The sequence below is a fragment of the Salarias fasciatus genome, chromosome 14 (genome assembly GCF_902148845.1).
Source record: "Salarias fasciatus chromosome 14, fSalaFa1.1, whole genome shotgun sequence".
Taxonomy (NCBI): domain Eukaryota; kingdom Metazoa; phylum Chordata; class Actinopteri; order Blenniiformes; family Blenniidae; genus Salarias; species Salarias fasciatus.
Window position 1 is genome coordinate 32,467,121 of NC_043758.1, and position 27,981 is coordinate 32,495,101.

General features: G+C 42.7%; 1 protein-coding gene across 2 annotated transcripts in view; it reads left to right on the forward strand.

The window, feature by feature from the left end:
- Nucleotides 1-27,981, forward strand: part of gab2 (GRB2-associated binding protein 2) — a 39,093-nt gene that overhangs the window by 5,910 nt on the left and 5,202 nt on the right. For both annotated transcript variants that reach the window (XM_030108927.1, XM_030108926.1), the window contains exons 2-3: nt 14,679-14,979; nt 25,768-25,996. In XM_030108927.1, coding sequence (XP_029964787.1) covers nt 14,679-14,979; nt 25,768-25,996 — 530 coding nt within the window. The remainder of the gene's footprint in view (nt 1-14,678; nt 14,980-25,767; nt 25,997-27,981) is intronic.

Consider the following 27,981-nt stretch of genomic DNA (forward strand, 5'->3'; position numbering starts at 1 on the left):
TATCAACTATAAGGCTCCTCAGTGAATGATATAGTGAAGTATGTAAGTCGTCATTATCAGTGATTCAACATGAGAGGAAACATATCTTCAAACAGCCAGTGGTATTTCTGTACATCTCATTTAGCACGTTAAGACAGATTTTCCATTTTTTAAGGAAGTCACTAACACGTCATGAATTCCCACTGATCGTTTGGTCTCACTGAGGTCTTCAGCACATTTCATGTCCATGAACAGTTCCAGCTTATTCTGTATTGTATATTACACATTTCCGCTTTTTCAGTTTCTGTTTAAAATCTTGTAGCACTATTTTTCTGTGCAACTATATTCTATATACATCTATATTATCTGTATCCAGTAAATATCTATATTCTCTGATTTCTTATTTTTAGTGTACTTTGAATGATATATTTTGTTTATATTCTCATTTTAGACACGGGGACATTTTGATTCCGTTGTATGTTCAGCAGAATTGACAACAGAGCTCTGACACATGATGACATGATTTTCTCATATAGTTCCATTTTTTTGTAGAATCTACCTCTTCCTCTCATAAGAGCTGACATCAGGCTTCACCTTGAAACTGATTTCAGATCTGAGCGGCGCTGTGTGGCGTTGATGTTGCTCCTCTATGATACTTCAACACTCCTGACGCCGGCTGTAGTTTCACATCTGACCTCAAGTTGTCCTCAGATTGTCTGTCTCATTATAGTAACCCTGTGATGGACTGCTGACCTGTCTTTGATGCACCCTGCCCATCACCCACTGCCGGCACGCCGCGACCTTTCTTGATAACGCAGTTAAGGAAGATAAATGAGTGGATGAAGGTCATGGAAAGTTTAATGTCATTTGCAACAATTTTAAAATGACGGAGTGCAGCAATTTAAGAATAACATTGTATTTGAAGATTAACAACAAAGCTATTCAGGTGGGTTACCAGTGACTATATGAAATTAAAAACACAAAACAAAAAAGTCTTTAACTGGATCCTAAATATTGGAGGACACTCCTCAACCATCTAACTTTACACCCATCCAGTCGTCTGTCCTGCTTCAGCACTTAAATAAGAAAAGACAATGAGCCTCAGACGGCTTTTGCATTGTGAATTATTTTGCACAGATCAGTTCCGTGCTTTGTAATCGTCTCTGTGAGATCAACCTTAGCGATGCACGTTATGTCCCCAGTCGGCGGGACGCGCCGTGAGCTTGGCCCCGCCCACACTTCCATATGCAAGAGAGCCGGCAGGCACACGTTTTTTAAAGAACAACAAAAGGAGTTTATTTCTTAAGGATGCGAGCAGGGTCAAAGTCCAATAACACATTTTTGCAAAAAGAACTCTTGGCCTATCTAACAAAAGAAGAAGGAAACAATAATACAATTCTTACTGTAAACTTCCTAAACCGAAACAGGAGAAAACAGGTGGCAGCGCCAAGTAAGAGACCTTCTTACTCTTTCAACTATCACAGCGTTCCATTTACAGTGTTGAACTAAACAATAGTAAAGGCTCTTAATACAAATAGACGATGCCCACACAAGGCCACTGTAGCGCTCAAGGAAGCCGCTGACGCTGGAGATGCTGGCAGGGCGGCAGCAAAATGAGACGCCTCCACTCCTGGCAGACATGATATTCAGATTCGTTCTTCTCTGAAGCGAAACGGGAATAGACACTTTCATTGTGTGTGTGTGTGTCTGTGTGTGTGTGTGTATGTCACACACCTGCATGGTGAGGTAGGACAGTCGCCACGATCGCCCGTCTTCGTTGGAATTATTTTGGTGCTTTGGTTGTGGTACAGGTGGTTGCTGAACTCGAACCGAAAGCAACTGTGAGCACGCAGAGATTCTCTGAATCATGCTTCATCGATGGTTCAGGAAACTGTGGTCCACTGGAAAAAACAAGTGTTTGTGCTGCATTTCAATGCGGTTTTTTAATCATTAATCCGCCACACAAGTTTCCAGAATGGCAAATCAAAAACGTGTTGCTGAATTGAGTGTTAACTTGAAAGACTGATGGGAAAGTATTTTTCATGTTTTTTCTTTTCCTGTCGTATCTGTGAATCCACAGGTTGTTGAGTCACTGCAGCTCAGCTGACGGCACAGAAAATTCCTATTACTCATTTTATATAGATATCGTAACTGATTTTTCAAATAAATATACAGTTCAAAGCATTAACAAGAAGCGAGAGTTTATCAAAATAATGTTGATCATTTATCAGTATGAAGTTATTTGGTGCCATAATCCTACCAGTCTGTATTTTAGTATCTCACAGTTATAACACAGGTTAATATTTTTAACTGCTTTCATTTAACATACATGTGTCAAAGCTGTTGCCTAAACTCCAGGAGTTTTAGTCATCTGGTATTACATCAGAAGAATATATCCATGCATCCACTGATCGTTTTGTATTTGTCATAATAAAAATCTTTTGTCCATATTTCACTGGACCGTTTATCGTATATTTCAGGAATTTAATATATTTACAATGAAAGGGTGCTGTGACTTTGTTTTGCCTGCTGAGATGACAGGATGATGATGAGTGATTATTGAAAAGACCAATTCTTTTTACTCTGGCTCGCAGTAACACTAAGTGCCAGTTGGAATAATTCAAATCTAAACCGTGGTGGCGAGCAAAGAGAAATCAGTTTCATAAATCACTGGAAAACGAGGTCCTTTATCTTTTATAACCTGTTTATGACTCTTAGCTGAGGCATTGAATCAGAGATGGGAAGCAAGTCGTATGCTAGTTTGACTTTCCCTTGGTCAACTGTGATCTATCGATTTATATCTGTGTGTTATAATATGAAACCTGCTATAACTGATCATTTAGCTTCATATCCTTCCTAAGCATGTTTCCTGTTAATGTAAAAGTCCTGCAAACATGAGGGTTGAACTGGCGTGTCAAACGGTCAAAACTTGCCCCAAGGAAGCTCCATTCCTGCTCTCAAAATTCAAGTATTGCTGATTTCTGGAGAATCATTGATAGCAACTTTTTGAAATATAAAATTAGGCTTCAATTCCAATAAAACAGCAATCATCCAATGATTGGTGTTTGCTAATCCAGTGACTATTCCAGGTTTATACAGCACTCATGAAAAATATACTGGTATCATATTCATGCATATTGCTAATGGAAGCTATATTGTACTGTGCTATAATGTGTACTGTATATATCTGCTGTGCTACACAATAACCCTTTCAGTGCATCTACTGATGTTGTACATGCAGGATGCTGAATAAAAGATCATTGGCTCGCTGTAACGGTACACACTTCAGGTTTGTAAAACTCCTGTGAAATCTGTTTTTAGCAGTTTCCATCACTGTCGTGTGTGTAAAGCCACCTTGTAGCGAGCTAAAAAAGACAAGATGCTCGCAACGCGCCTGCTGCACAGGCAAGTATGAGCCGACACAGATGGCGGAGGCAGAGGGAAGCGACACAAAGACTTCTGATTATAGATAATACTTCCCGTTAGTCAAACTGTCATGGTGGGCTCATGCTAAATAAGCCAAGCCTTTTGCTGATACGGAGACATGGCGAGAGATTACTCATTTTCCTAATGTTGGAACTGTTCAGCTGCAAATTGAGGCCGATTATATCTACTGAGAGCTTTTTAGAGGCTGTTTTTCATAGGCTGCGCGGCAGATTTCTCAGCTCATTGCCCCCATGAAGGAGCCAGTGAATGAGAGCTCGAGGCAGCGATCGCAGCCTCCCGCTCCTCCGCCATCACACCTGTAGGGCGGCACCGTCCTGTAACGGCATCGCGCGTGCTGCCGTAACCAGAGCCGCTTCAAATCAAGTCCGCAAGGAGTTTGGGAGCTCCATGTCTCCTTTCAAAGGAGGCTGTGAACTTTCAAATTGGACACACGATGGAAAAATGAGGAGTTAAATGTTCCTCCTCCAGAGGAGCCCGTCTGTTTTTGTGCCCCGCAGCTAACCTCCCACCTTCTTTATTAACACTCAAGAATTTATTGGTCTGTTTCAGGCCGATCTTCCCGCGTTATGTATTGCGTCTGGCGTTCTTCAGAGGTCGGTGTTTTGGCCTGCTGGGAAACCTGATCCGTTTGATTTGAACGTGCAGCGGCGCTCTAATGCATTGTGTTGGACGTGAGCGCCGTGTAGTTTTTATCCTCTCTGTGAAACATCGTCCCGTGTTTACCTTCCCGGGCACGTGAATGGAGGAAGGCGTCTGGATAGTTTCTCCTCTGGAGCTGCTGAAGATGCACACTCCGCTGGCACGCCGTCGGGACTGCGTCATGTTTGTGACCTGAATATATTGGAAAAGCTCCAGAAAAAGTCCTTTGTAAACTTTGTCCCGGATCGCCATCTGTTTAACGTCTCGCTTGGAGCCAAGAAGTAGAGCTTTACAACTTCCAATGTAATTTTCAACAACCTGCGGTTTATATAAGCTCAGATAAACTCGCGTCTTTCAGGTAAATACAGAGACGTTACACCTGCTCCTCGTAGAGAACAAGACAAAGTTTAGTTTTTTTTGTTTGTTTTTTTATTTTTTTTATCCAGGGCTACTTTGATATGATGTAGTAGAAACTTATGTGGTTACAGTTTGGTTTTTCTGTCAGTGACACAGAACATGTGCAATATAGAGGACATGTTCCACAAAACTGACTGAATATATATACTTGACCAATCAGGTACTAATAGGAAATTCTGGACCACATGTGATGAAATGACAGTTTACACCACGTTTTCAAGTGAAAACCCACAGCTGTTATATTTACACTACAATGGCGCTTGAAGCCATGGACAAAAACAACTTTTTAGGGGAATATTACATTAAAATTATCACATTTATCATGTGGCCCAGATGAAAACCAATTTAGTGCTGTTAGCATTAGCTTTAGCTGCTGCAGCTGTTCCAGTGGTTATTTCACTGGCCTCCAGAAGATGTGCCTATTTAATTCTGCACTAATTCCTGAAAGCAACGTAAAAGAATTATTGCTAAATCTTGTTACTTCAATTTATATTAGTGCTATTTGCTTGGTTGTGATGCAGCTAATATCTAAATTATAGTGCAAATTCCTCCATGCAAGGGACTTTTCAGTGTATCGCTACTTTTATATCAATTGAAGTTCTACGTGCAGCTCAATTTGATGAAAACTAAAACATTATAAAAACAAATGTCATTTTAAGCCTTTATATAGTCTGAAAGTAGTGTCATAAAGTCTGTTAATGATTGGGCCCTGTTGCATGTTTGACACTCCTGCTTTCTGTGACTTGTTCAGCATGTTCAGGATCTTCTTTTCAGGATTTTTCTGTGAAGCAGTTGCTTGGAAAATAACTGTAAGCCAAAATGTTTTTTGTTTGTTTGTTTTTGTGCTGTGTAAATGGTGGAAAAGACACGTTCTTGCAGCCGTATTATTTAGCGAGAAGGCCCATCTGCTCCTGGAATGTGTTGTGATGTGTGACCCGCTATTGATTAGGACTAGATAATCAGGGCTTTGTCGTCATTGTCTGTCCAGCTCTGTCCCCTCTCGCCACATTAATCAGAATCACAAGTGTTTCGGCATTCGCTCGTACAATCATGGCCATTTTAACAGTCCCAGACTTTTAATTCATGCATTGCAAAGCGGCGGCCGGTGCTGTTGGCCTGCTGGGAGAGACACCAGAAGGGAACAGAGATGAACTTTCTGATGTGTTAAATATTCCTCTGTTAACTGACTTCAAGGATCTGAACAGTTGTTGATCAAAAATGGGGAAAGTCCAGATTGAATGTTATAAATTAGACCTCTGTCACCATCAGTTTTGCAATTTAGAGAAAAATAGTGTTGGAAAGAAAAATGGTTCCTTGTTATCACCTTAAAAATCTATTTTAAGGACATTACTAGTTACCTGAATCAAGAAGTGATTCAAGGAAGTCCGTCTTGTGTCACTTCCTTGTCTGAGCTGTCGACTCTGTGTGCGTCAGTCTAATAACAGATTCACTCTTCGAAGACCCTATGAAATGATTTCCTATCATATCTGATTCCTGTATGACCAGAAAACACGTCAAAGTGATGAGGGTGTGCGGAAGATATGACTGACTTGATGCAATTGATGTCGAGATGTTTATTTAGCTCTCTAGTTTGTTAGATTCAACCTTAATGAACACCCAGAACTTCAGGAACCTACTGGAACAAAGATGAGCAACAAGCAAATAGACACAAGATAAAAAAAAAAAAAAAAAAAGTACTGATTGATTTTTATCTCCCGGGGTCTTTGAAGTTCAGCAGGCATTAGATTCGTTAGCTGGAAGAAGATTCTGGAAAGTCTTCAAATTACTGGTTCTTTTCGTTTTTTGAAAAACAGAGATGAGCTCCAAACATTATTCAAACAGACCTTATGAAAGTAAGCTAACGTGTGTTATGTAATGCTGTGGCATCACTGGAGTAGTGGTTTGTAAAGTTCTTGGTCACTGGTTTGGATTTCTGGACCTGAGTAAGAGATTTTAAAGGAGGAAAGTGAAAGATGGCGCTTCCACCAAATAAAGACATTTCTTCTACAAAGGGATGATCTGACGCCTTTTGCAGCTTTTCATGTAGGATAAAGGCAGTGAGTAAAAAGCTCACTGAATCTCATGGCAGGTTCATTTCTCTCAACTCATCTGTGTATTTGAGATATAGCGTGAGAGCCGATGCGTCATCCCTCAGGACAAACAGAAGACATGTTGGCCGAGGGCTAAACCGGCGGCCGAGTGAAGACGCTCCTCCACAGCGTCACCAAAACAAAGGCTGACGGTGGAGGAGAGGCGGCTGAGAGGCGAGCCGGTCCTGCCTCGCCTCCGCGGCGTCGGTGTTTGTGCAGCTGTGCGCTGTGTGTGCGCCGCCGCCGCCGCAGCAGCAGGTAAACCAGGGGAGGCCGAGTCAAAGGCAACAACCTGCTGGCTCCTCCTGCGCCGCTCTAGTAGGAGCAGAGGTAAACAGCACTTCCCCAACCTTCAGCTCCAATAACATATGTGTTTAGCTTGAATGTTTGCTCATCCACATTTAAAAACATGTTGACTGATGCCTATCATCCAGACTGTTGACTCAGCCTACTACTGAGCACACAACGTGTGTCGCTGTGAACGGCACACCTTCCATAATTGTTTAGGCCCCGGCCATCGCTCACTTCATTAGTGTGTGTCGTCGCAATAGCAAAGTGATGAACTGTGGTCCGATACGCCAGATCAGGTTTGATATTGCGGTGTTTTATAGGAGATGTGCAAATACAGTAAACGATTGCTGTGGCTTATTCGCCGTCGCTGTCTATTTAGCTCCCAAACTGACGTGAAGCCTGGGAGGACTATCACCACGTAGCAGACAGCTGGATCTCTCACGCTCCTGCGGTCGCAGAGGTTTTTTGTGTGAATTGGATTGTTTTTTCCACAGAATCATTGTTTTGCATTCTGACGAAAATAGAAGGAAAAAAAAGTCTACTTATCAACATCCAAAGAAACAAAAGGGGCCGGCGGCGCGTGCTAGCTCTGCTGCTATTTTTAGGAGCATACCCACAAAAATCATTGTTTTGTGTGGTTTTGTTATTAGACGCTTTCCTTCCCATCCAGAATAGACGCTTATCCGCTTGTACTGACGGCCGAGGAGTAACGGGACTGCATGGGGACAAGGTGAGATCAAGCCTTCATGGGATGATCGAATCAGACTGAGGAGGCTAAACGCAGCACATCCACACACACGGATGGCTGCCCTCCGTCCCGGGGAGGCTCAAGTGCTGTCAGCCAGTCTCTACGACCTCATTTTTTAATTCCCTTTTCTTTAGAAGTGTTTTAACCACAAGTACAATTTCTCTGCATCAGTTTTAGGAAGAACAATCTGCTTAAATGGAATATTTTTGAGGTTTCATCTTCAGTGGGAGGAGGGGTGAAGCATGATGAAGAAACGCCGGTATGTCCGTGGAAATGGCAGCTCGTCCCATGTGGCTTTGCTCAGACAATCACGTAACGCTGATATCATGTGAGCCGCAGCTCGCAGCCTCCTCATCGGCCCTGCAAACTGTCCAGTTGTTAACAAGGGCAGCGTTTCCCTGCCGAGTCCCCCTCCTCCTCCCCCTCCTCCTCCTCCTCCTCCTCCTCCTCTTTTTTTTTTCTTCTTCTTCTTCCTTTTAACTTAAACAGCGACGCAGCCTCGGCCATGAGGGGGAGGGGAAAGTTGGAAGAGTTCAGCCTAGTTTTAGTGCTTCGGCCCTCACTTCCCACCGTTCAGATGGTGATTGATGGGCTTAGGCATGCTCTGCAGGACGGGCGCTGGGTGGGTTCGCTCGTTTTGTTGTGTCCTCCTCCCCCATGATTTACTCCACGGAGGAAGTTTTTTTTTTGTCCAATTTAAAGAGGGAGTATGAAAAAGAGAAGAGGGAGAGGAAAAAGCTGCGCTGCCAGTTAATAGAAGGTGGAGAAAAGAAAATCAGTGCACTTAATGAGGAGCTTAGCAGAAAAATGTGACGCTGGGAAACATCATTCCAGCCTCTGTGAATGGTTTTGTTCTCGAATTAGAAAGCGGCTTGTTTTCTTAACAACATGCAAAAGTCTATTTTTAGAAGGAGGAGGCCTCCTAAATGAATTGTCTTCCCTCCACGGGTTGAGAGCTCTCCTGGGTTAATATGATGGCCACCAGCTAAAAGGATGCCAGGAATAAGCCAGCTGGGGTCACAGCGACCTCGTAAAGCCTGGCAAGACTCCAGCTCGCAATTAAGTGATGTTCTCTGTTTCCAGAAAAGGCAAAAATATTCAAATGGGGGTTGTAGTGATCGCCCTCTCTCTCTCTCTCTCTCTCTCTCTCTCTCTCTCTCTCTCTCTCTCTCTCTCTCTCTGGTTACCAGTGAAATGAAACATGTCATGTTTGGGTTTGTTGTTGTGGAGCCGTGCGCTGACTTCACCGTATTTCTATGAAATGAGGAAGTGCATGCCTGAATGGAAACACTTCAAAGGAGTATCGGTTTACTTCTCACGAACTTTTGCCCTTACCTTTGCATCTGTGTTGCTAATCCTTCATGGCAACATGTGTGAGTAAAGATATGTGTTTTTCACACTGCTGCACAGCTCATCAGATAGTGCTGATTAAACCTATTATTTGTCTTGACACTCAGTTTTTTTTTTTTTTTGGTTGTTGTTGTTGTTGTTGTTGCTTCCTGACTCTGGCCTCGGCTCCACTATCTCCGCCATTAAGGCCATATTGCCTCCAGCTTTTATCAGCGTGTCAGCCGGACAGAAAATAAAATGAAAAGCCTTATGTTCCGATACCTCAGGAGCACTTCAGCAGCACGCTGGAGATAAGATCGCTGTCTGTGCTTCCTGGAAGAAAAAGGAAAGCGAGAAAGGGGGTTTGCGTAACGGCAGAAGTACTGGCAAACATATTAAAATAACTCAAGTACATTTTTCTTTTATGTGTACAGCACAACTGATCTTGTCTCACAATAATAACAAAAGCGAGTGCGAGACTTTATGTGGCGTTATTCTGCTTTGTAACTCCTCGGTGGAGTTTCTGAGTAAAAGTCAAGTCAGGACAAAACAGAAGGAAACAGTACAGCGCTCGCTGGTGAGGAAATGCTTCGCTAAACACTGAGAGCTACGCACAAAAAAAGAAAGTGAAATCAGTGATGTGACCAGGATCAGCAGGTTTCCCCACTTTTCCCGTCACACCAGAGAGCGAGCGGCTACGTTGATAAAATGACTTGATCCAAGCTGTTTTTCAGCATGTTTATCATTCATCCATTAATATCCTGAGGTTTCTTTAACACGTGAGGAGGAAGATCTGAGGAGCAAACCACCAACTCTGCAGTTACTGGATGACCAGTTATTCCTCCTGGACGAGCAGGAGTCCCGTCCTGACTCAAGGGGGACATGAGGACCTGATGTCCTGACCCTTACAGACCATTACAGATACAACAATCACCTCTCAAAACCCTCAATGATCAACTGATCATAGGCACCAGATATAAACTGGTCGAACTCCATAGATGATAGAAACTGCTGACGGGCTCTAGAAGACTTGCAAGGAGTTCTGGGTGCTCAAGGTGGAAGTCTTTCATCATCTGGACCAGCGTCTTCATCCCACCTGGATCTTGTGGGACTGATCTGAGGCTCTGGACTCTCTTCATGTCTCCTCTTGTTGCTGAGTCAGGACAACGGCCTTGATCGGCCTGGATCAGGTCCTGCCCAGGGGGCTCCTGGGGGAGAGGAGGGGGGCTGGGAGAAGGGGGAAGCTTCGCTGCCTCCTTCTGGAGTCTCACTGACAGAATTTGTAGAAATTTCTCATAACCTGCATTAAACAGTTGTTTATTCAGCGACATGTGATGGGTGACATGTTGCTGTGGTGGTTTATGGAGTCCGGGAATCAAACATCGGGAGCACAATCTGATTTGAGATTTTGCAAAAGTTAATAAAGTTAAATCACAAATATCACAAATCAAATTTCATTCAGAACGCTGCTGCTGTTGGGAATAATTCTGTGAAGCAATTTTTTAAGGGACATGTGATCTACTGCAATTTGCCACTTGTCTTTTTCACAAAATGAGAGAACATGTGTGTCAGAATTAGTTTCTGGGATGTTTGTTTTCCTGTCAAGTTAGTTTTTATAAGTCCCACTTTGGTGGAAAGTCACATGTGCAATTTTTGCTTTCCCAGATCTCCGAGGAGAGTCTGAATCCAAAATCGACCTCCATTTAAGATTGTTGGGAAAACGAGCAGAAATAGCTGATCTCACTTTGTGTCTCATCCTTAAAATGAGTAAATAAAGTGCTTGATAAGCTCCAGCTGTGTTTTTTTTTTTTACAACAATATATCACAAGCAACTTAATCAGAGGTTTGAAATACTAATGCTTCCTTCACAGTCAGTTTTTTTAATCATACATCTGTAATTCCAAGTCCTTCCAAGTTTCCGAACAGATTTTTTTTAACCTTCATGACCATCAGTACTTAACGATGAAAACACACAAACATGTGGCATTATACATACATGAACACGTTTCACTCCTTTACTTTGGTGAACCCCCTCGTGCATTTCCAGTGCTACACTATATATTTTAAATGCAGTGCTCTACTACACTTGTACTACTCATGTATATCTCCTGCTTTTAATTTTAATGTCTCGGCGGACAGCAGAGTAGGAGTGTCGTTGAGCAGGGAAACATCTTTTCACTTGGACAGGAAGGAGAGTACAGCTGAACTCAGCTGCACGCTCACTGGACTCAATACGTTGTTTTACATCAGTATGTCTCTAATCATCACGTAAGAAGCCAGTTTTGTGAATATCAGAAGGAAACAGTACAAATACACAAGTTGCTGCAAAGTATTTCATTATTTAACAGAAGTTTGCGACTGAATACATTCTGCAGTGAAATTAACCTCTCCACAAAGGTCCACAAAGGTTTCTACAGCTGGAAAAAAATATATTGGAACTTGATGCTAAACTTAAAAAAAAAAACAACAAAAAAAAAAACACTCAAACAAAACAAGCGAACTCATGCTAACAGAATTCCTAATTACTTGTCTAACATCAGGTAGAGATAGGCTTCTCTTAATAAACAGTCATGGATGTTTACGATCATCAAATGTGTGGAAATGTTCTGATTTTGTAGCTGACTTGAAGATATTGTTTGTTTTCAAGTTTCAGTATTTCTGTCTTAAATATGATTAACCTTATCACAGTGATTTAATAGTATCCATATTAGTATTGGTAGTATTATTACTACTAATATTACTTCTATTAGTTGTTGTAATACTAGTAGTATAACTAGTGATGATAGTAGTACTCTTGATGGTCTTGGGCCTTCTTATTTTACAGATTTAATTTTATTTTATGAACCATCATGGACCCTCCTGTCTTCCAGCATCAACCTTTAAACATTCCCATCATCAACGGCAAACCTCTGCTGAGGCTGCTTTCCAGCACGACGCACCACGTTTATGGAACAGCCTGCGCCAGAAGGTTTCATTTAAATTGGTTTAATATTGACACTGCAGTCATTTTATAAAATAATTGTTTGATTTTGTCCAAATTTGCTTCATGTATACTCTGCTCTACAGCATTGAATGTTCAGTGTTGATAGAGGTAAACATTTCACGCACACACAATTCTAATTGCTTACATGTTCAATAAATATCATGTAGCTAAGCAACAAATTGACTATTAGATTTAGTTTTTGATCCCAGTCTATCCTTCGGGTGAGGGTTTTTTGTCAGTAAGAATCATTTTACAGTATTTTATTTTGAAACATTGTATGGTTGCTGTATTATATAGCTTATTGTGATACACTTAAAGCGTTGGCTACAGAGTGATGCATGCTCCTCAAAATTAAAACGCATTAAATTCATTGATCCAGTCTTGGAAAATGTGAATATCATCCACAAATAAGGGTCTTAATGGTTACTTTGCAGTAGTTCTACGTTAGAAATGCTTCATGTCCAAAGTTCAGTGAGTGCACTGAGAGCAGACAGCCTTGTTTAGAGGTACGCTGAGATACCTGAGGATCTGTGACGTCCCCCTCTTCCTCAGCCTGTGTTTAGTCTGATTCATTGTTGTGACTGGAGCTTCATGAGGGCACAACACAGAAGCCATCCACTCATTCTCACTTTAGCTGGAGGCTCCCAAGAAAAAGAAGTTTGGAGTCGAGGGACACAAGTTTTAACATAAGCCAGCTTTTATTCTCCTGACAATGTGCATTTTGTTTATGAAAGCCAAAAGTTTTCAAAAAAATCCAGATAGTTATGATATTTTTGAAAGTGGAAATAAGTTGAAACCGTCGCCTCATTTTGCCTCTTAACATCTTAGCTATTCTATATTACTGTGTGTTTTGGAATCAACTGGAAAAGATGATGTAGAAGGTGGATTAATGTGATAAATATGTGATAACTTTTAGATTTGCTGTGTGATTGTACAGGAGAAGTGCTGGGTACCAATGTCAACATAATTTTGAAATTTCTAGACATCGTAAATGGTGTCAGAATTATTATTATGATAATTGTGCATACCAGATCCTATCAGAGATGCCAGGACTGCATGGAAATCATCAATCTGTACATTTAAATGCACAATATTTATCTGTAACTCCCTTGTTTCCTTAGATTTTCAGCTTAAAAATGTACCGTAATTTATAGTTGCAGGTACGGACACACTAATCTATTTCTGCCAGTTCCAGCCCATAAATCTCGCACCTCACCTTTAACCTCTGCGAGAAGCCTTAAGAAATTACATTTCCTTTACAGTAGAGTGTAGCCCCGACAACCCGCCTTCATAGCCATCATATCTTATTCTGAATCAGATTATATGGTGAAAAATCAGCCATGTATATTTTCCTCTGCTCAGGAATCAGAACATGCATGAGGTGGGCGTCTTCTCTCAGGGCAATTTATTTGTTTATTTTTTAACCATCAGGTTGTTTCTTTTCTCATCCACACCATCCACCTTCAGGGTGTAGCCTCAGTGACCGGTCGGCTACCTGACAAGCAGAAGGTGCAACCACAGGAGGAGCTCCGTTGTGTGTCGTAGTGTCTCCCGGCGCCCCGGCCAGCCACAGCGGTGTGACGGATAGCCAGCATGCGCCGAAGCAAGGCAGCTATTTCAGCCGTCATTAAGTTTACCTCCTCATCTCAGAGTTAATGGCTTCCCTAAATAGAAAACTTAGCATTCATAGTTCCAAAGGAGATTAAGAATCTCTCTCTGGAAAGCACAGAAGCAATGCAGCACGATCCATTTGCCCTGCCCTGTGTGTGTGTGTGTGTGTGTGTGTGTGTGTGCATGTGTGTGTGGCAGAGGTGGGGGCTGAGGTTAGCCTTGCGGCAGTGTCTGTGTTGATGGAGAGAGAGGAGGCCTGCAGGATCCTGTGTGTCAGCAGCCTGCATGTGAGACATTGCCTGGCGGAAGTGCATCACTGGCAGATGTCCAAAAGCCCCCCCTCCGAGTCCCGTCACCCCCCCTCCTCTCTCTTCCTGGTCTATCTTCCTCTTTTGTCTCCGAGCACAGAGAACACACAGTCCCCTTAGACAGTTACTGGAAAACCATATGGAGCCGTTGTATTGAAGGCCACTGTTCTTCCTCTCTGCGTTTCCATTAGACAAACACAACAATGGTGTTGTTTTTTCAGTCCACGGCGGCGGATTGTTCTCCTGCAGCTCTCGCCTCTTAACTGTGGGGGATTGTTGATGTCTGCTGCCTTTCACGTGGTTGTGACAAAAGGATGTTTATTTACACTCTCATACAGAAGTTGCAGTGTTGTTCTCATATGGAGATCGTCCTGGGACGCGATTGGACGGCGGCGGCGGCGGCGCTCGCCGGCCCCTCCGGGTCGGGAGGAGCCCGTGGCCTTTTAATGAAGTCGACTCGGAGGAGCTCTGCTCCTCTCAGCTCAAGGGGGGATATCAACACAGGAAATACGTTGGGAGGGAATAAACACCTGCTGCCTCTCTGCCCCCCCATGGCCTCTTACACATGCAAAAAAAAAAAAAAAAAAAACCACACACACGACCGCAAGCGTGCCGAAATGAGCAGCCTCTCGCCTCTAAAGTCTGTTAGTCGACAGTTAACAACACAACCGAAGTCCAGCTGTTGAATTTGTTGCATCACACACAGTAAGAAGTCAAATAATCTCTAGAATTGTAGGAAAATATTGAAATGTTGCTATAAATGAGCTCTGATGTGTAATGTACTCTGATCGGACTTGCGTGTTGGGTTGTGTTCTCACCGGTCAATTTCTTTCCAGGCTTGGAAAAAACGCTGGTTTATCCTTCGGAGCGGCCGCATGAGTGGAGACCCCGACGTCCTGGAGTACTACAAGAACGACCACTCCAAGAAGCCCATCCGGGTCATCGACCTGCACTGCTGCGAGCAGGTGGACGCCGGCCTGACCTTCAAGAGGAAGGAGTTCCAGGACAGCTTCGTCTTCGACATCAAGACCTCGGACCGCACCTTTTATCTGGTCGCCGAGACCGAGGAGGAGATGAACAAGTGGGTCCGCTCCATCTGCCAGCTGTGCGGCTTCAACCAGTCGGACGACGGCCACGGTACGACACTCGACATCCTCTTTCTTCTGATCTTTCTTTTTTTTTTTTTGCTCCTTCTTTCTTTTGATCTTCCTTTGGGTTGAAAGAGTCTTATGAATTAAATCACTCCTTATTTCTTTGAGGTTTTTGGCCTCTGTTGACCAACCGTATTTGATCAAAGCACATAAGAAGTGGTTGGTAGTAATGGACGGAGGAGGGGTGGTGGGAGCGCTGTATTAAAACAGAGGGCAATAATTAAATTGTGGTTGGAGCTAATATTTATTGCATTAAAGCACAAGATGAGTTGATTTGGTTCAGTGAAAAGCGGGAGTTCAGTTTCTGAAGGCATTTAACATCTTTAGCTTGGTTCTTTGGTCCAGTCTTCTACTGAACAGCTTAAATCATTATGCTGGGGAAATGAGCTTTATCCTCACTCTGCTCTTCAGTTTTTAAGAGTCACTTAAAGCAGGTAGCTTGCTCCCCTGATATTTTTATTTTTCTTAAAGGTATGTTATTCCCAAGGTTGTGATCACCCCCGCTAAATCCAGTTCCTCAAAACTCAAGGTGAAGACTCAGCTCTAGGTTATCAATGCAATAGTAAAAAATCTCTCTGGAACAGACTCAAAGCCATTAAAGTGTAGCTGAGTGTTCTGCCAACTGCTGTATAATTGAATCTATGAATGTTTGGATTCAAACATGCAGTCAGAGAGTAGTGTCCAGTGTGTTTGAAATGAACTGAAAGCGCCGGTAGCCGAGGTTCGGCCACATCGCCTGAGACTGAATTTTGTCCGACTGTCGTCACAACAGTGTAACAGGAATGTTCCTCCCACCGAAATGTCTGTTTTTGATTTATCTCTTCTTCATTTTGCTAAAGAAAGGGTGTGATCTCTACGCAATAAATCCAGAATTCTGGGTATTCCTCCTCCTGTTGTTGGACATTTTAAGTTTTTGGGGGTTTTTTTCTCAGCAGTCTGCTTTACTGTCTGTGATACAGTTTCTGACCAGTCACCTCCCAGCTGTAGAATACATTGCATGTGTATTTATTTGATTGAGTCAATTAGAAGGTTGCGCGTTTGATTCCCCATCTGTCCAGTGTCCTTGAACCATTAATTGGTCCCAGTGGATGGACTGAGCTCCTTGATTGGTCGCTGCCTCTGATGGGGTGTGCGAACAGGTGAATCTGGTCAACAGTGTGGGGACGGATGGATAGTAAAATGTACATTAAAGTGCTTTGTTTGAATGAACTTGTGCCAAATGTGACCACTATGAGGTCTCTTCTTGTTATTACTTATTACTTTTTTGTCATAGCACTCCCTTTTTTTCTGTGAGTTTGTAATAATGAGTAGTACTGTGTTGCGTTTCATATTGATCCGTACCTCTTTTTCCTTAAACACTACAAATTAAACAAATGTATCCAGTGCAGTTTAGTGCGGTAATCCTCCCGTCCTTTTCTCAGGTCTAACCGTCCAGATTGCCTTCATGCTGTTGTTGTTTTCCCGCCATCTGGCAGCTGGTGGACGTTAATCTTTCTGCACATGGCTGATCATCTGTAGCATGCAATATGTCCAGGTGTGGAATATAAAAACAGCTGTGGAGAGTGTAATAATCCTGGCATCACGAGGAGATCCCCACAGCCCGTGTTCGGTAATTAGCAGGGTCCTGCTATAAATCTCAGCCCGTATCAGCTGAAGCCAGTAGGGTGTGGCTGGGAGAAAAGGTTGCAGGGTGGGGGGAAAGAAAGGCCTCGTGTCATGACAGCTGCATTAGTCATCTCACTCCCCTCGGTGTAAACAGCAAGGCGTCTTCAGTTTGCACCAAACTCTTCCCCTTTCTGGGAATTTTTTGTCTGAAACTTGACCGTCCAAATGCATTTTCATACTCTATTTTGGTCGGCGGCGAATTATAAACAGACACGATGGAAGTTATCCCGCGTTAGCAGCCAGTCTGCACAGAGATCTTCTCTGAAACACAAGTCCTCCCCAGCAGTAGCCCGAGTTCTGATTCTGTGAACAATCATGAAGTGGTTTGTGTTCCTCGAAGGTAAGAAAAGCATAAAATCATATCAGATATGCCATGTAGCATGCACGAGTACTCTCCTTCTAAATCAATCTTGGCACAAGAGGCCTATTGAGTTTTAAGACGATCAATCCTTTTTCTTTCTTTTTTTTCCCAATATTTCTGGCCCACTCCCTCACATGTTGATTTCCCTCGCAGACGGTGGGAGTGGAAATAAACGCTGGCCTCCTCTCAGCTCTTTTCATCAGCGCTGAGCTCGTGTTGCTTGGTATTTTCACACAAAAGATCACATTACATTGCTGAAACTGCTCGTACAGTAACCCTCACATGTAGTTTCTATTTTTTGCGTCAGCTATAGTGTTACTTATAGTCACTGTTAGATTTTCTTTTTTAAACGGAGTAAAATGATGGATGACAAACACGATCTGAAAGGTGATATGATCTGTTCGATCATCTTATCTGGACCAGGTTTCAGAGACGGTGGTGACTACATTAAATTATTGGCTGCAGTTATTACATTTTCAAAGATCTTTTGTTGCAACCAGTAATTTAATAATACATTCAATTAATGGCAAAATGATTTTACACTATAGACAAGCGATTACTTGACTTAGGCACCGTTTACACAACATTTTCAGACTAAAACTCGAAACTTTCACTGTTTCGGCAGTCCGTTTGCATGACAGCAGTGCTCAGAGTCAACCTTTTGAAAACGCCTTGTTTCTGCCATTTCAGTGTAAACCAACATCGTTTTCAAAGCGTTGCTGTGTAAACGCAAATCTTTTCTGAAAAGAAAATGCAAAACGGTGTGTTTCCACCCAAAATGTTGTCATGTAAACTTTTTTTTTGTCTTTCAAATCGCAAAAGTTGCACAAGTCTACCCATGTTTATCTACAATATATTCACTAGGAGGGAAATGATTGCACTCTGGATGAAGAGTAGTAAAGATTAAAAGTTTTACAATGATATATCCAATATCCAACAAACTATCTATATTCATAAACAGTTTACATTAGTAAAACAAAAAGGTTTATGTGGGTGAGAAGGCTGTGTGGGTGAGAATACGCGAGTCTTGTCTAGAAAGAAGAAGCGGAGTGAAATGAGCGCAGTGTAGACACAACCTGACTGTCGGCTTCCTGCCTGCATCAGTGATCCTCGCACGATATCTCTGATGTGGATCTCCTGTGAACATGCGGCCTCAGCATATCAACTCTTGTTTAACGTGTCTTTATCTGCATTTCCCTGAAAGTAGTTCATTTAGAGAAGGAGCTCGCACACACGACGCCAGCGGTTAAAAAAAAAAAAAAAAAACCAACGCACAGAGAATCTGTGACACTTAAATGTTAAATGTGTATTCGGATAGAATGTAAGTCATGAATCTATATTTTACTCATAAACAACAGCATTTCACTGTTTCCTGGGAGGACTGTCCCATTTTTTTTCTTTTCTGTTTCATACAGGACTGTAGCTGCTGTGATTCTCGTTGTTTTTTATTTGTGAAAAATCTCTACAGCACCCAGATTGTTCTGCTGTTGAAAGACGCAGTGTGTGGTTTGGTTCTGTTCTAACTCAATTATGCAAGGTCTTACCTGGAAAAGGAGTCATCTGTATGACTGCTGAGATGAATCACAGATTTTGATTAACCCGACCTCGGAGGTCCTTTCGATTTTGCCTCAGACCCTTTTTAAAATTCTCAGAAGAGACGCTGGTATTTCTGGATCATTTTGATAAATGGATTCTTCTTTGCATGATTTCAACTTCACCTTTACGTCCATGGCATGAAGTCTGAACCTCATGAAATCCTAACATGCCATTTTACCCAACACCTACACATCCATATCCAGACATGAACATACACACCCTTTCCTTCATACCGACATTAAATAAACAAAGGTTTACCATGCCTACAGCCACACATATGGCAGCTTCACGTCTGTCCATGACTGAGGAGCTGAGCCTCTCTGAAATGCTCATTTTATAAATTGACACCAGCCAGGTAGCCATGATCAGTCTTTTTCAGTCTTTTTCAGTCTTTTCTTGCCTCCTCTTCCAACTCTGAGATGTTTTACTGCCGCCATCTTTTCTTTTGTTTGTTTTGTTTTCATGGAAAAAGTCAGAGTTTGAACATCTGATGAGTCCTACTGGGGATAAGATATTGTTTTATGTGGTTTTGCGAATCATTGTGTTCTGGTTTTATTTATATTTCACTCTGCCTGCCAATTTTTCTTGAATTGAGGTCACATGCTTCCCTCATTCTCACAGCCTGTTGCTAAGTGTTAGCGCCATAATAATCATAATAATCACAGAATATGTGGAAAAACTAGTGGAGTTTGAACTTCTTGCAGGTCTTACAGTCGTATGGAAGTTTTCAGTTTATGTGCAGACAGCTGCAGATACGAGCCAGTGTGTCATCCAACAGACCGGGAATTCCCTCGTCTAAAAAAAGACAAACAGAAATCGGTTCCTCTTGGTGGAAATTGCATAAGCTGATGGCGACAACAGACACAAAAATACTGAACTCTATCCGGAGAGCGTGTTTGCTCCAGCCTGTGGAGTACAGCGTCTGCGTTGCTGCAGTCGTTTCCTACACTGCGCGCTGTGTGGAGCTGCGGCTGTCTGAAACACTGGTGCATGGGTTTAACTAGGCTTATCCAGACAACAGCTCATCTAAAGTGGCAAGGTGTTTGTGCAGCTCAGAGGGATTTTGTGGGGATATTTTGCAGTGTCGGTTAAACCGGCGCCCTGATCCCAGCGTCTGTCCTGTCAGTCAGGGTCGGCCTCCTGCGCCAGTGGTAATCAGTTTATCCTCGAACAGCTCCCTCCCCATCATTCCTGTCTGGCATTGCAGCCCGTTTCCCTCTCAGGAGCTAATTTGAAATTTGATATTGGACATTTTTTTTCTTCTTTTTTTTTTTTTCTTCCCATTTTGATCACCTTCAGATCAGGATACTGAAAGAAAGCAAACATAACTGCAGCACGCAGCAGCTGCCGGTGTATTTAGGCAAATATCATCAGTGGCTTATCTGAAGATAAGCTTTTGTTATCTGTGTTATGCTTTCAATGCAGAGGTGTCAAACATAAGGTGCGTGGGCCAAAACTGGTCCGCAAGAGGTTCCAATCTGGCTCACCCAGCAAACTGTAAAAATTTGATAGAACACCACATTTTATTTGGTATTGTGAAAATTTGGACATTTTTATCATGCACACTTTGCTCCACAACAAAGAAAAACTTCAAAGTTTAAATTTGAAGCTTATTGTTGGTCTGCTTCACCAATCTGGCCCACTCAAGGTGAAATTAGACTGTATGCCTTGACTTGATTGCATTTATTCAAATTTTGCAGGGGGAAAAAAAATCAATTTCAAAAAACAAACACATACAAACCAATAGTGGAAGCCTGTGTGGACATAGAGGCTCAGTAAGTACAGACACAAATGTTATGCAAATATAGATCTGCCTCCCTCTCATTTGGTTTCTTGTTCTCTCTGTAAATGCATGCCTGTTTTTTTTTCCTCTCCCCTCCTCACAAAGTGCCCTTCATCCACATTGATTTTTGTTGAAATAATGAGACTCCGCGGCACACGAGAGGTCGGGTTTCTGCTGCCGCGGTCCGAGGACAGTTCTCTGTAGCTGCCACTGCCGCGCGGCGTCTGAGTCACTGCTGGAAACGAAGCCGGCAGTCTGGAGAATCTGCTGCGCACACCCATCACCAAATCCAATAAAGGGAAGGAGGGCTGACATTTGGCTGTGTTTAGATTGAGATGTGAAACAGCGTGTCGGGGCAGAGCGCCATGTTTAGGTTTCGTGTTGCATCTGAACTCCGGAGCTGGCCGGGCTGGATATGGAGCTCCAGCTACTCGTTTAATGTTGAATTTCATTCAAGTGCTTGGGGGGGAAAAGGGCAGACATCGGGGATTAGTAACCAGATAATGCAGCACCTCTAATTTCCTAACAGAATGACATGTTTTTCCTCCAGCGGCAGCCTGTTGATGGGTGCTGCTGCCGCTGTTATCAGATACTCGTGGCTGGGTGTGCGACGTGTGTCTGCATCCAGGGAGACCCACCCCCGAGCGCAATCTAATGAATGGAACATCAGCTCGTCAATCACGGCCTTTGTTCTGCTCTCTGCCAGCTGTTTGAACCCACAGACCAGGACCATCTCGACTGCAAGATGAGAGCTTTTCTTAAGTTGTCAGCCATTCAGCCATCCTTTTTTTTTTTTTTTTTAATAAATAGTTTGATAAAGAGAGGAAACACTCAGTTGTTGGTCAGATTAGCTGTTAAATCTTTGAGAGATTGCGTGAGAAACAAACTGAAGAACGGAATTAGCTTTTTGTTGAGCTGCATCAGCAGTTTTTCTATTTGTACATGTGCCTTTTTTCTATGTATTTTGATTGTTTCCCAGAATGATGATTTGTTGCATTGAGCTCTTAGCTGTTTTCTGTTGAAAGATACATAATTTATTTAATTTAAAATTCAAATCTGACAAATGTTTTTACAGTTTCGGGAAAATTATTGACTCAAAACCTTTCCCATTTCGTCATTTCTCAAAAGATCTGCTTTTGTGTGTAAAATTAGTGTCAATACCAGCTGCAAAAGAGGAAGCTCCTTGAGAAAATAGTGAAATATTTCCCGTCACGCTGTTTCAAATCTGACAGTTAAATGGGAGCTGGTTTTGCCAACACATAAACTTCCCCTTGAAAAAGCAACTGTCTGTAACTAGAAGCTTCCCAGCAGCTGTGAAGGTTATGAAGTAAATATAATTAACTATTGAGTTGGTGACAAGATTCAATGTACATATTTAGACTACTTTTTGAAAATCCACTTTCATGACTGTTTGCTTGAAACTGAAGGTTTCTTTACATCTTTTGAATCATTTCTTGTTCATTTTCATCTTTCACCTTCTGATGAATCGATTTTCATTCATTAAAAAAAGTTCTTAAAGGTTATATATGTCCCCGGATGCCTTTAACTGTGAGTATGTTGAAGTTATTGGGTATTACTTTGATTTTTTTTCCTTCGATTAATATACATATGTGAATCTTGTTAGAAGAGACCACCCAAATAACTCATACATGAGCACAAAGTTGTATTTCTCTGTTTTCTCTTGGAGTTAGATTTTTTTGGGGGAAATCAAGAATCTTTAGAGTGTTTCGAGAAGAACTCAGTAAATCCTGTCAGCGCTGACAGGAGTGTCGGGGTTAAGGTGGTAACTCAGTGACTGACTGCCTCCTGGCTAAATTATTCACGCGTGTTGTTAAAAGCGCCGACCGTGCTTGCAGTGTTTTGGACTTCTATTCATTCTTTAAATTTGTTGTTTATTATTCTGTGTTTAATACACAGCTTTATGACCCACAATAATCCGCTGAAGTTGGTAAATTTATCGAATTGATTTCACTTATAAAGAGCTTTTCATATGGTGCTGTGCGAAGTGCTCAGTCCAGCCGCTGGGAGCAATTTGGGGTTCAGTGTCTGCATGGGGAATCAAACCTGCAACCTTCCACTTGGGAGATGTAGACTATTCTGAGGTATTAGGCAATCTGCCCCAAACGGTTTGGTCTTGCAATCCAGAATTTCCACAACATGGCGTATCGAGAGACTGAAAGAAACACAGATTTACTGTTAAATCATAGAAAATGGAGAAAGAAATGTTAAGTGAGTGTTGAAAACTGAACATGTAGCATGACTGCAAACTGGACCGGGCCATATAATCTGCAGTCTTTGAGCCGATTGATCGGACCAGTGTGTTTTGAGACAAACTGATGTCGCAGTGTGGTCGAGTTGCGGTGCTCACATGATGCTCCGGGGCGGCTCGGCCAGTAATGTGATCGGGCAGCGCTCCTGCTCGCTCCTCTGAGGTGGTTTCAAGGGACAATGAAGCGGCCTTGTTACTGTGTCCACATCATCATCATCATCATCATCATCATCATCATCATCTGGCAGAATGGGGAGGATGCCATTTTAGTGTCTAACAACTCTCCCCGGTATCGACCTAGCCCCTTTGTGCAGCGGCGTAGCATCTTCTTTATCCATTTAGATCAGATTCATGGCGAGTTCCCAGCCTCCCCAGCTAGCCCTGCACACACGTTCCCTCCCGGGAACACACACACACACACACACACACACACACACACACACACACACACACACACACACACACACACACACACACACCAGTCGCTTCATGGACCTGAGCTGTGGATCCATACAGGACAACAGATACTGCAGCACTTATATCCATGAACACATCTGAATTAGTATCATTCTCTGCAGCAGTTTGAACTGTGAGGCTGTATTTTATAGTGCAGTTCTCCACGAAACCATTAAGAAAATTGCATTTTTTTTTTTTTTGCTGCACAAAGAGAGGGGTTGACAGCGAGCCCCTTAAATGATTATCTCTGATGGAATATTTTAAGGTTATGGTTGAAAAGCTGATCAGTGTAATGCACTGAAATAACCTGAAACACTTCCTCTTCCTTTCACCTTAATAGGTCAAGTGCTGTTTTTCTATTTTTATCCGTAACTTCAGATTAGATTATTATACGTTCTCCTCTAAATCTGGCCGGATGGGGAGGAAATGAGCGTCCCACAAAGCCTTTCTTGTCATGAGAGATCCAGCACGGTTCTAATTCTGGCCCCCTGAGACTGGCCACAAGCTTCTATTAGATTATGGCCGCAGAGCCAGTGAGACAGTAGGTGATGTATTATAGGAGATGATTGGAAAATTGCTCATGAACTTAGAAGCTCTTTGACCCGAAATAGCCAAAAAGGGTCCTTTAATGTTAATAGCGGCTGTTGATAGTTTGATGCTGAGGAATGCCAAGGAGAGGAGTCTTTTTTCCTTTTTTTCTACCTTGTTTTTTTCTTTAATGTTGGAGTAAAAACAAATTTTAGTAGCCAAGTTTTATCAATCTTCTTTTTTGTATTACTCAAGCCAGTCCCTCCTAATTTTACTCTAAATCCTTTCTTCATAGTACAGAGGCCATCATCATGATGTTGTGAATTGTTTATGAGGCAGTAGAGGCGATATCACTACGAGCATCTGGGGGAAAGTTTTAGAGTTGTGTGTTTTTCAGGGGTATTTTTTTCTCCCTCTCTATTTCTGTAATGTGGTTGTACTGAGTCAATGGAATGACTTCCCAGTGGCCACATACATCATCAGGCCCATTAGTGTCAGCGATGAGCCATGTCGGCTGCTCCATCAACACACAGGACCCCCGTTACTCATCCTGCTCCCATTCTGACAGCGACGTGTGATCAAAAATCATTCACAGCGCACAGACGGAGAAGAAATCTTTAATTAAGATTGTTTTCTTTGAAGGTTTGTTGTTTGCTCTGCGTCAGATTCATCAGGCGCGCTTGTGTTTTCCACAGCAGCTCTCCTCTGCGGCGCCGGGGGGAGGAACTGTCTTTCGACAACCAATCAATATATCTGCCCGTATTAGCGGGACTAGTGCTCGCTGCAGTGGATGAAAGCTTTTACAAAGCTTTTTGTGGAGAAGGGAGATGATGCTGAACCAGCCCAGGGAGAGTGGAATCACTCTGGACAATGCTGTAATTGAGGATGGCTCGGGTGGGGGGGTTCCTGTGCGGCTGGGCATCTCGCTGGTGTCCACTGGCCTGGAGACCCCCATCGCAGAGCCCTCCCCCCTCAGGCGTGGATGTGACCTCATTCGGCAAACAGGGACTCCAGAGTACCACCGTCCTCGCCTCCCTCCCTCCACATGCTCACACACCACATTTTGTTTGTGTTTTTCGGGCCCGATCATGACTCACTGAGCATCGCCTTCTCAATAACGGCAGTGTGACCCACTGCATGCCATTCTTTGTAGAAGTCTGATAAAGACGGAGGGGAAAGTACAGGGTTACTTTTCAGATTGGCAGGAAATATTAAAGTGTTTAGATCTCATGCCTCATATTTACTGTGTTACTTCAAAACTGAGAGAATTGAGGCCATTTGTCCAAAGTTTAAGTTCTTATAAACATGTTTTTCTCTTGAAGACTGATGGATTAAACAATAACAGTAGAAAAATGACTGCATTAATAAATCATAGTGTTCTTACATAGGCTCCTGCATTTACTGGATACTGAGAGAGAGAGAGAGAGAGAGAGAGATTGGTTTCAACAGCAACTGAGTTTTTTTTCCCTCTCAGCTAGCGTTGCACACAGCAACATGGGTCGATGGATCACTGGGCCGCCCACCATCTACTCCCACAGCTCAGTGTGCACCTCCTCGTTTTGGCCTCGCGCCCAGTCTATTTCCAGCATCCCCATCTCGGATTTGTCTTTTCTTTGTTGTTGTTTCAATGGAAATATCAGAGATGTCACAGAGAAACAATAAGACAGTAAGGCCATGTTGTTCACACAGTCCCAGCGTGCAAAACAATGATGGGCTCAATAAAATCAAATAAAGCACACTGACCCCGGTCAGGAGGGATAACTGGGATCATGTGCTTTTCAACCACTTGCACTCTGCAGCCCAAAAAGCAGGAGGATACTGTTTACTCTCTTCCCCTGAGACAGATCCCTCTTCTCTATTGATTAGAGTGCAGACTGAAAGCTACTGACTACAAGACTACACGAACATACGAGGCAAGGTCGCGTAAAGACCTGTAATCCTCCAATGAGCTGCAGGCCCAGCTTTTAATTCAGAGACTGAGAAAACAAAGGGGAGATATAGCCAGGATGATTTCTGTTGCATGGAACTGGATAGAAAAATCAGTGTTACAGAAGGACAAAAAAAGAAGCTTTTTGCACTTTAAATAATCAATTCCTCCACTCTCTCCTGCCTGCAGATGGCAGGTTGCACCAGATGCCTCGTTCTGTGGGAGCAGATGTCACCGGTTCGATGGCTCCCCTGACCGGCGAGCGCAAGTCGTCCGCCCCCATCCACTCCAGCCAGCCGGTGCTCTTCACCTTCGACGTGCCTGTGCGCCACTCCCACCACAGCGCCCTGTCCAACAGCGCGCCCCAGGACTACCTCCTCCTCCACCAGTGCATGAGCAGGAAGACGGAGAGTGCACGGTAAAGGTCACGACCCCCGGGCGTCCTGTGTCGGTTTCCTGTTTTCTGTTAATGCAGGTCAACATACAGGTTTATGGTGCTTCCTCAGCTTGGAATCCTCCGAGGATTCAAGCTACTGTCGTACGAGGGGGGGGGGGGGGGTTTCAGCTTCTGTGTGTGTGTGGAGATGTGATTAACTAAAACACGTCATTAAATTGAGGAAATACTGAAAAATATAATCTAAAGACAGGAAAAAAAGATAATCTTACAGAAATATGCCAAAAACAAATTAGCTTTTGTTATTTAACCCTCTTATGATTAGATTAACTGGATTAATTTGATTTTATAGCAAAAGAATGGTCATAAAATTAGTGAGTGGTCCAAGACAAATTGAATTTGTTCAATATATCATAGTCTTATGGTGAAAGTGTGTTACTGCCTGCTGTTTCCCCTCTGCGATTGAAAGTCTTGTGAGCCTTCTTATGGATTAAAAGCATCACTTCTCTTGTTTTCTGGTAGTTTCTGAAATGCTCAAATATCATATTACATCCACAAGATCTTATTTAATTATTTAAGTAGACACGCAAAATAGTAACTGTGACAGTGCCTTAAAATGTTTGTCAAAATACATTAAATGTATTTAGGAATAGACCATGTTCACTGCATTCTAATCTATACCATAAAAATAAAAGGCTTTTCTTGGTTACAAAATGCTGCGTAGTAAAGATATTTCACAATTTAAATACGCAATACTGTAAGTCAGACATTGCCACTAAGCCGATAAATGTTTGAACCCAACTAAAACACCAGTGTGTGGCGACATGTTGAGTAAGTGACGTCTGTGAGCGCGAAGGCCTGTGTCAGCTATATGCTAAGGAGGAGAACAAAGACACTGAACGCTTATGTAAAAGGCACTTCTGGGTTTTCCATTAACATTCACCTCGCCTCCTGCCGCCGTCGTGCCTGTTTCTAAAAATCAAAAGGCGGCTTTAATAATGATGCCATTCAGCAGATACCCGGCACAGTAGATGATCAATGAGGTTGAGGCGGCAATTCATCACTCCTATAGGTTGAGGCTGGCCCGGGGTGGAACCGCCCTCTCAGCCACATGATTTGCACATAAATCTGCTGTATTGGATCCCTGCGAAACCCAGGAAATCAAACCTCACAATCCATCTCATCAGCTTTATGCAGATATTTCTGTCACTGGCTGCCGCTTTAGTGACTTTGCTAATTAAGACGGGCATCTGGTGGGTAGGCTATGATTCATATCAGAAGGAAACACAATGGGCCCAGTGGCCACTGCCTTGAATTAATCAATGTAAGAATGAAACAACCCGTGAAGCCATGATGGTAGAAGGTACAGGAATTAGCAAAAATTATTGATTCTTGACTGAAATCCATAAGACGCAGAAGGATGGTTGATGGATCAGTTTGACAGAGAGCAGGACTGAAACAAGAACTGTCAATATCAGTTGTTCACTTATTATTCATCAGACCAATTGGACATGTAGCTAATGTACAATCTTGTCAAAAGAGATTTAGGGAGTGTTTTCCCTGACCAGCTAACGGAGGCTTTTTCTTAACCACATGTCTTTAAAGCTGCATGGTCGCTCGGGTTGGCTCTCAAGGTCAAGGCCCACAAGGCAGACAGACTAAATGAGACATTTCCCCAGGGTGTCTAAACTCAAATAAAATCACAGCATCATCCTTTTTCAACATGCATACTGATGTTTTTTTTATATATACTATGTTATAAAGTTGTGAACAGTGTTTATATAAATGATGAAGTTGACATTGTAGTGATGTGTTGGTTGTTATTCTGTGAGCTGATGGTGGGAAACTTGGTTTCCTCTGCAGTGCTATGGTCCCACCTAGTGGCCGCTTAGATACTCACACTAAAACAAATCCTGCTGTCGAGGAGGTGGTTGTTTTTCTTTTCATTGTTTGAAATAAGCTGGCATTGAAGCATGACACAGATGTCCGTCTGCGAGGGAGGATTTGAG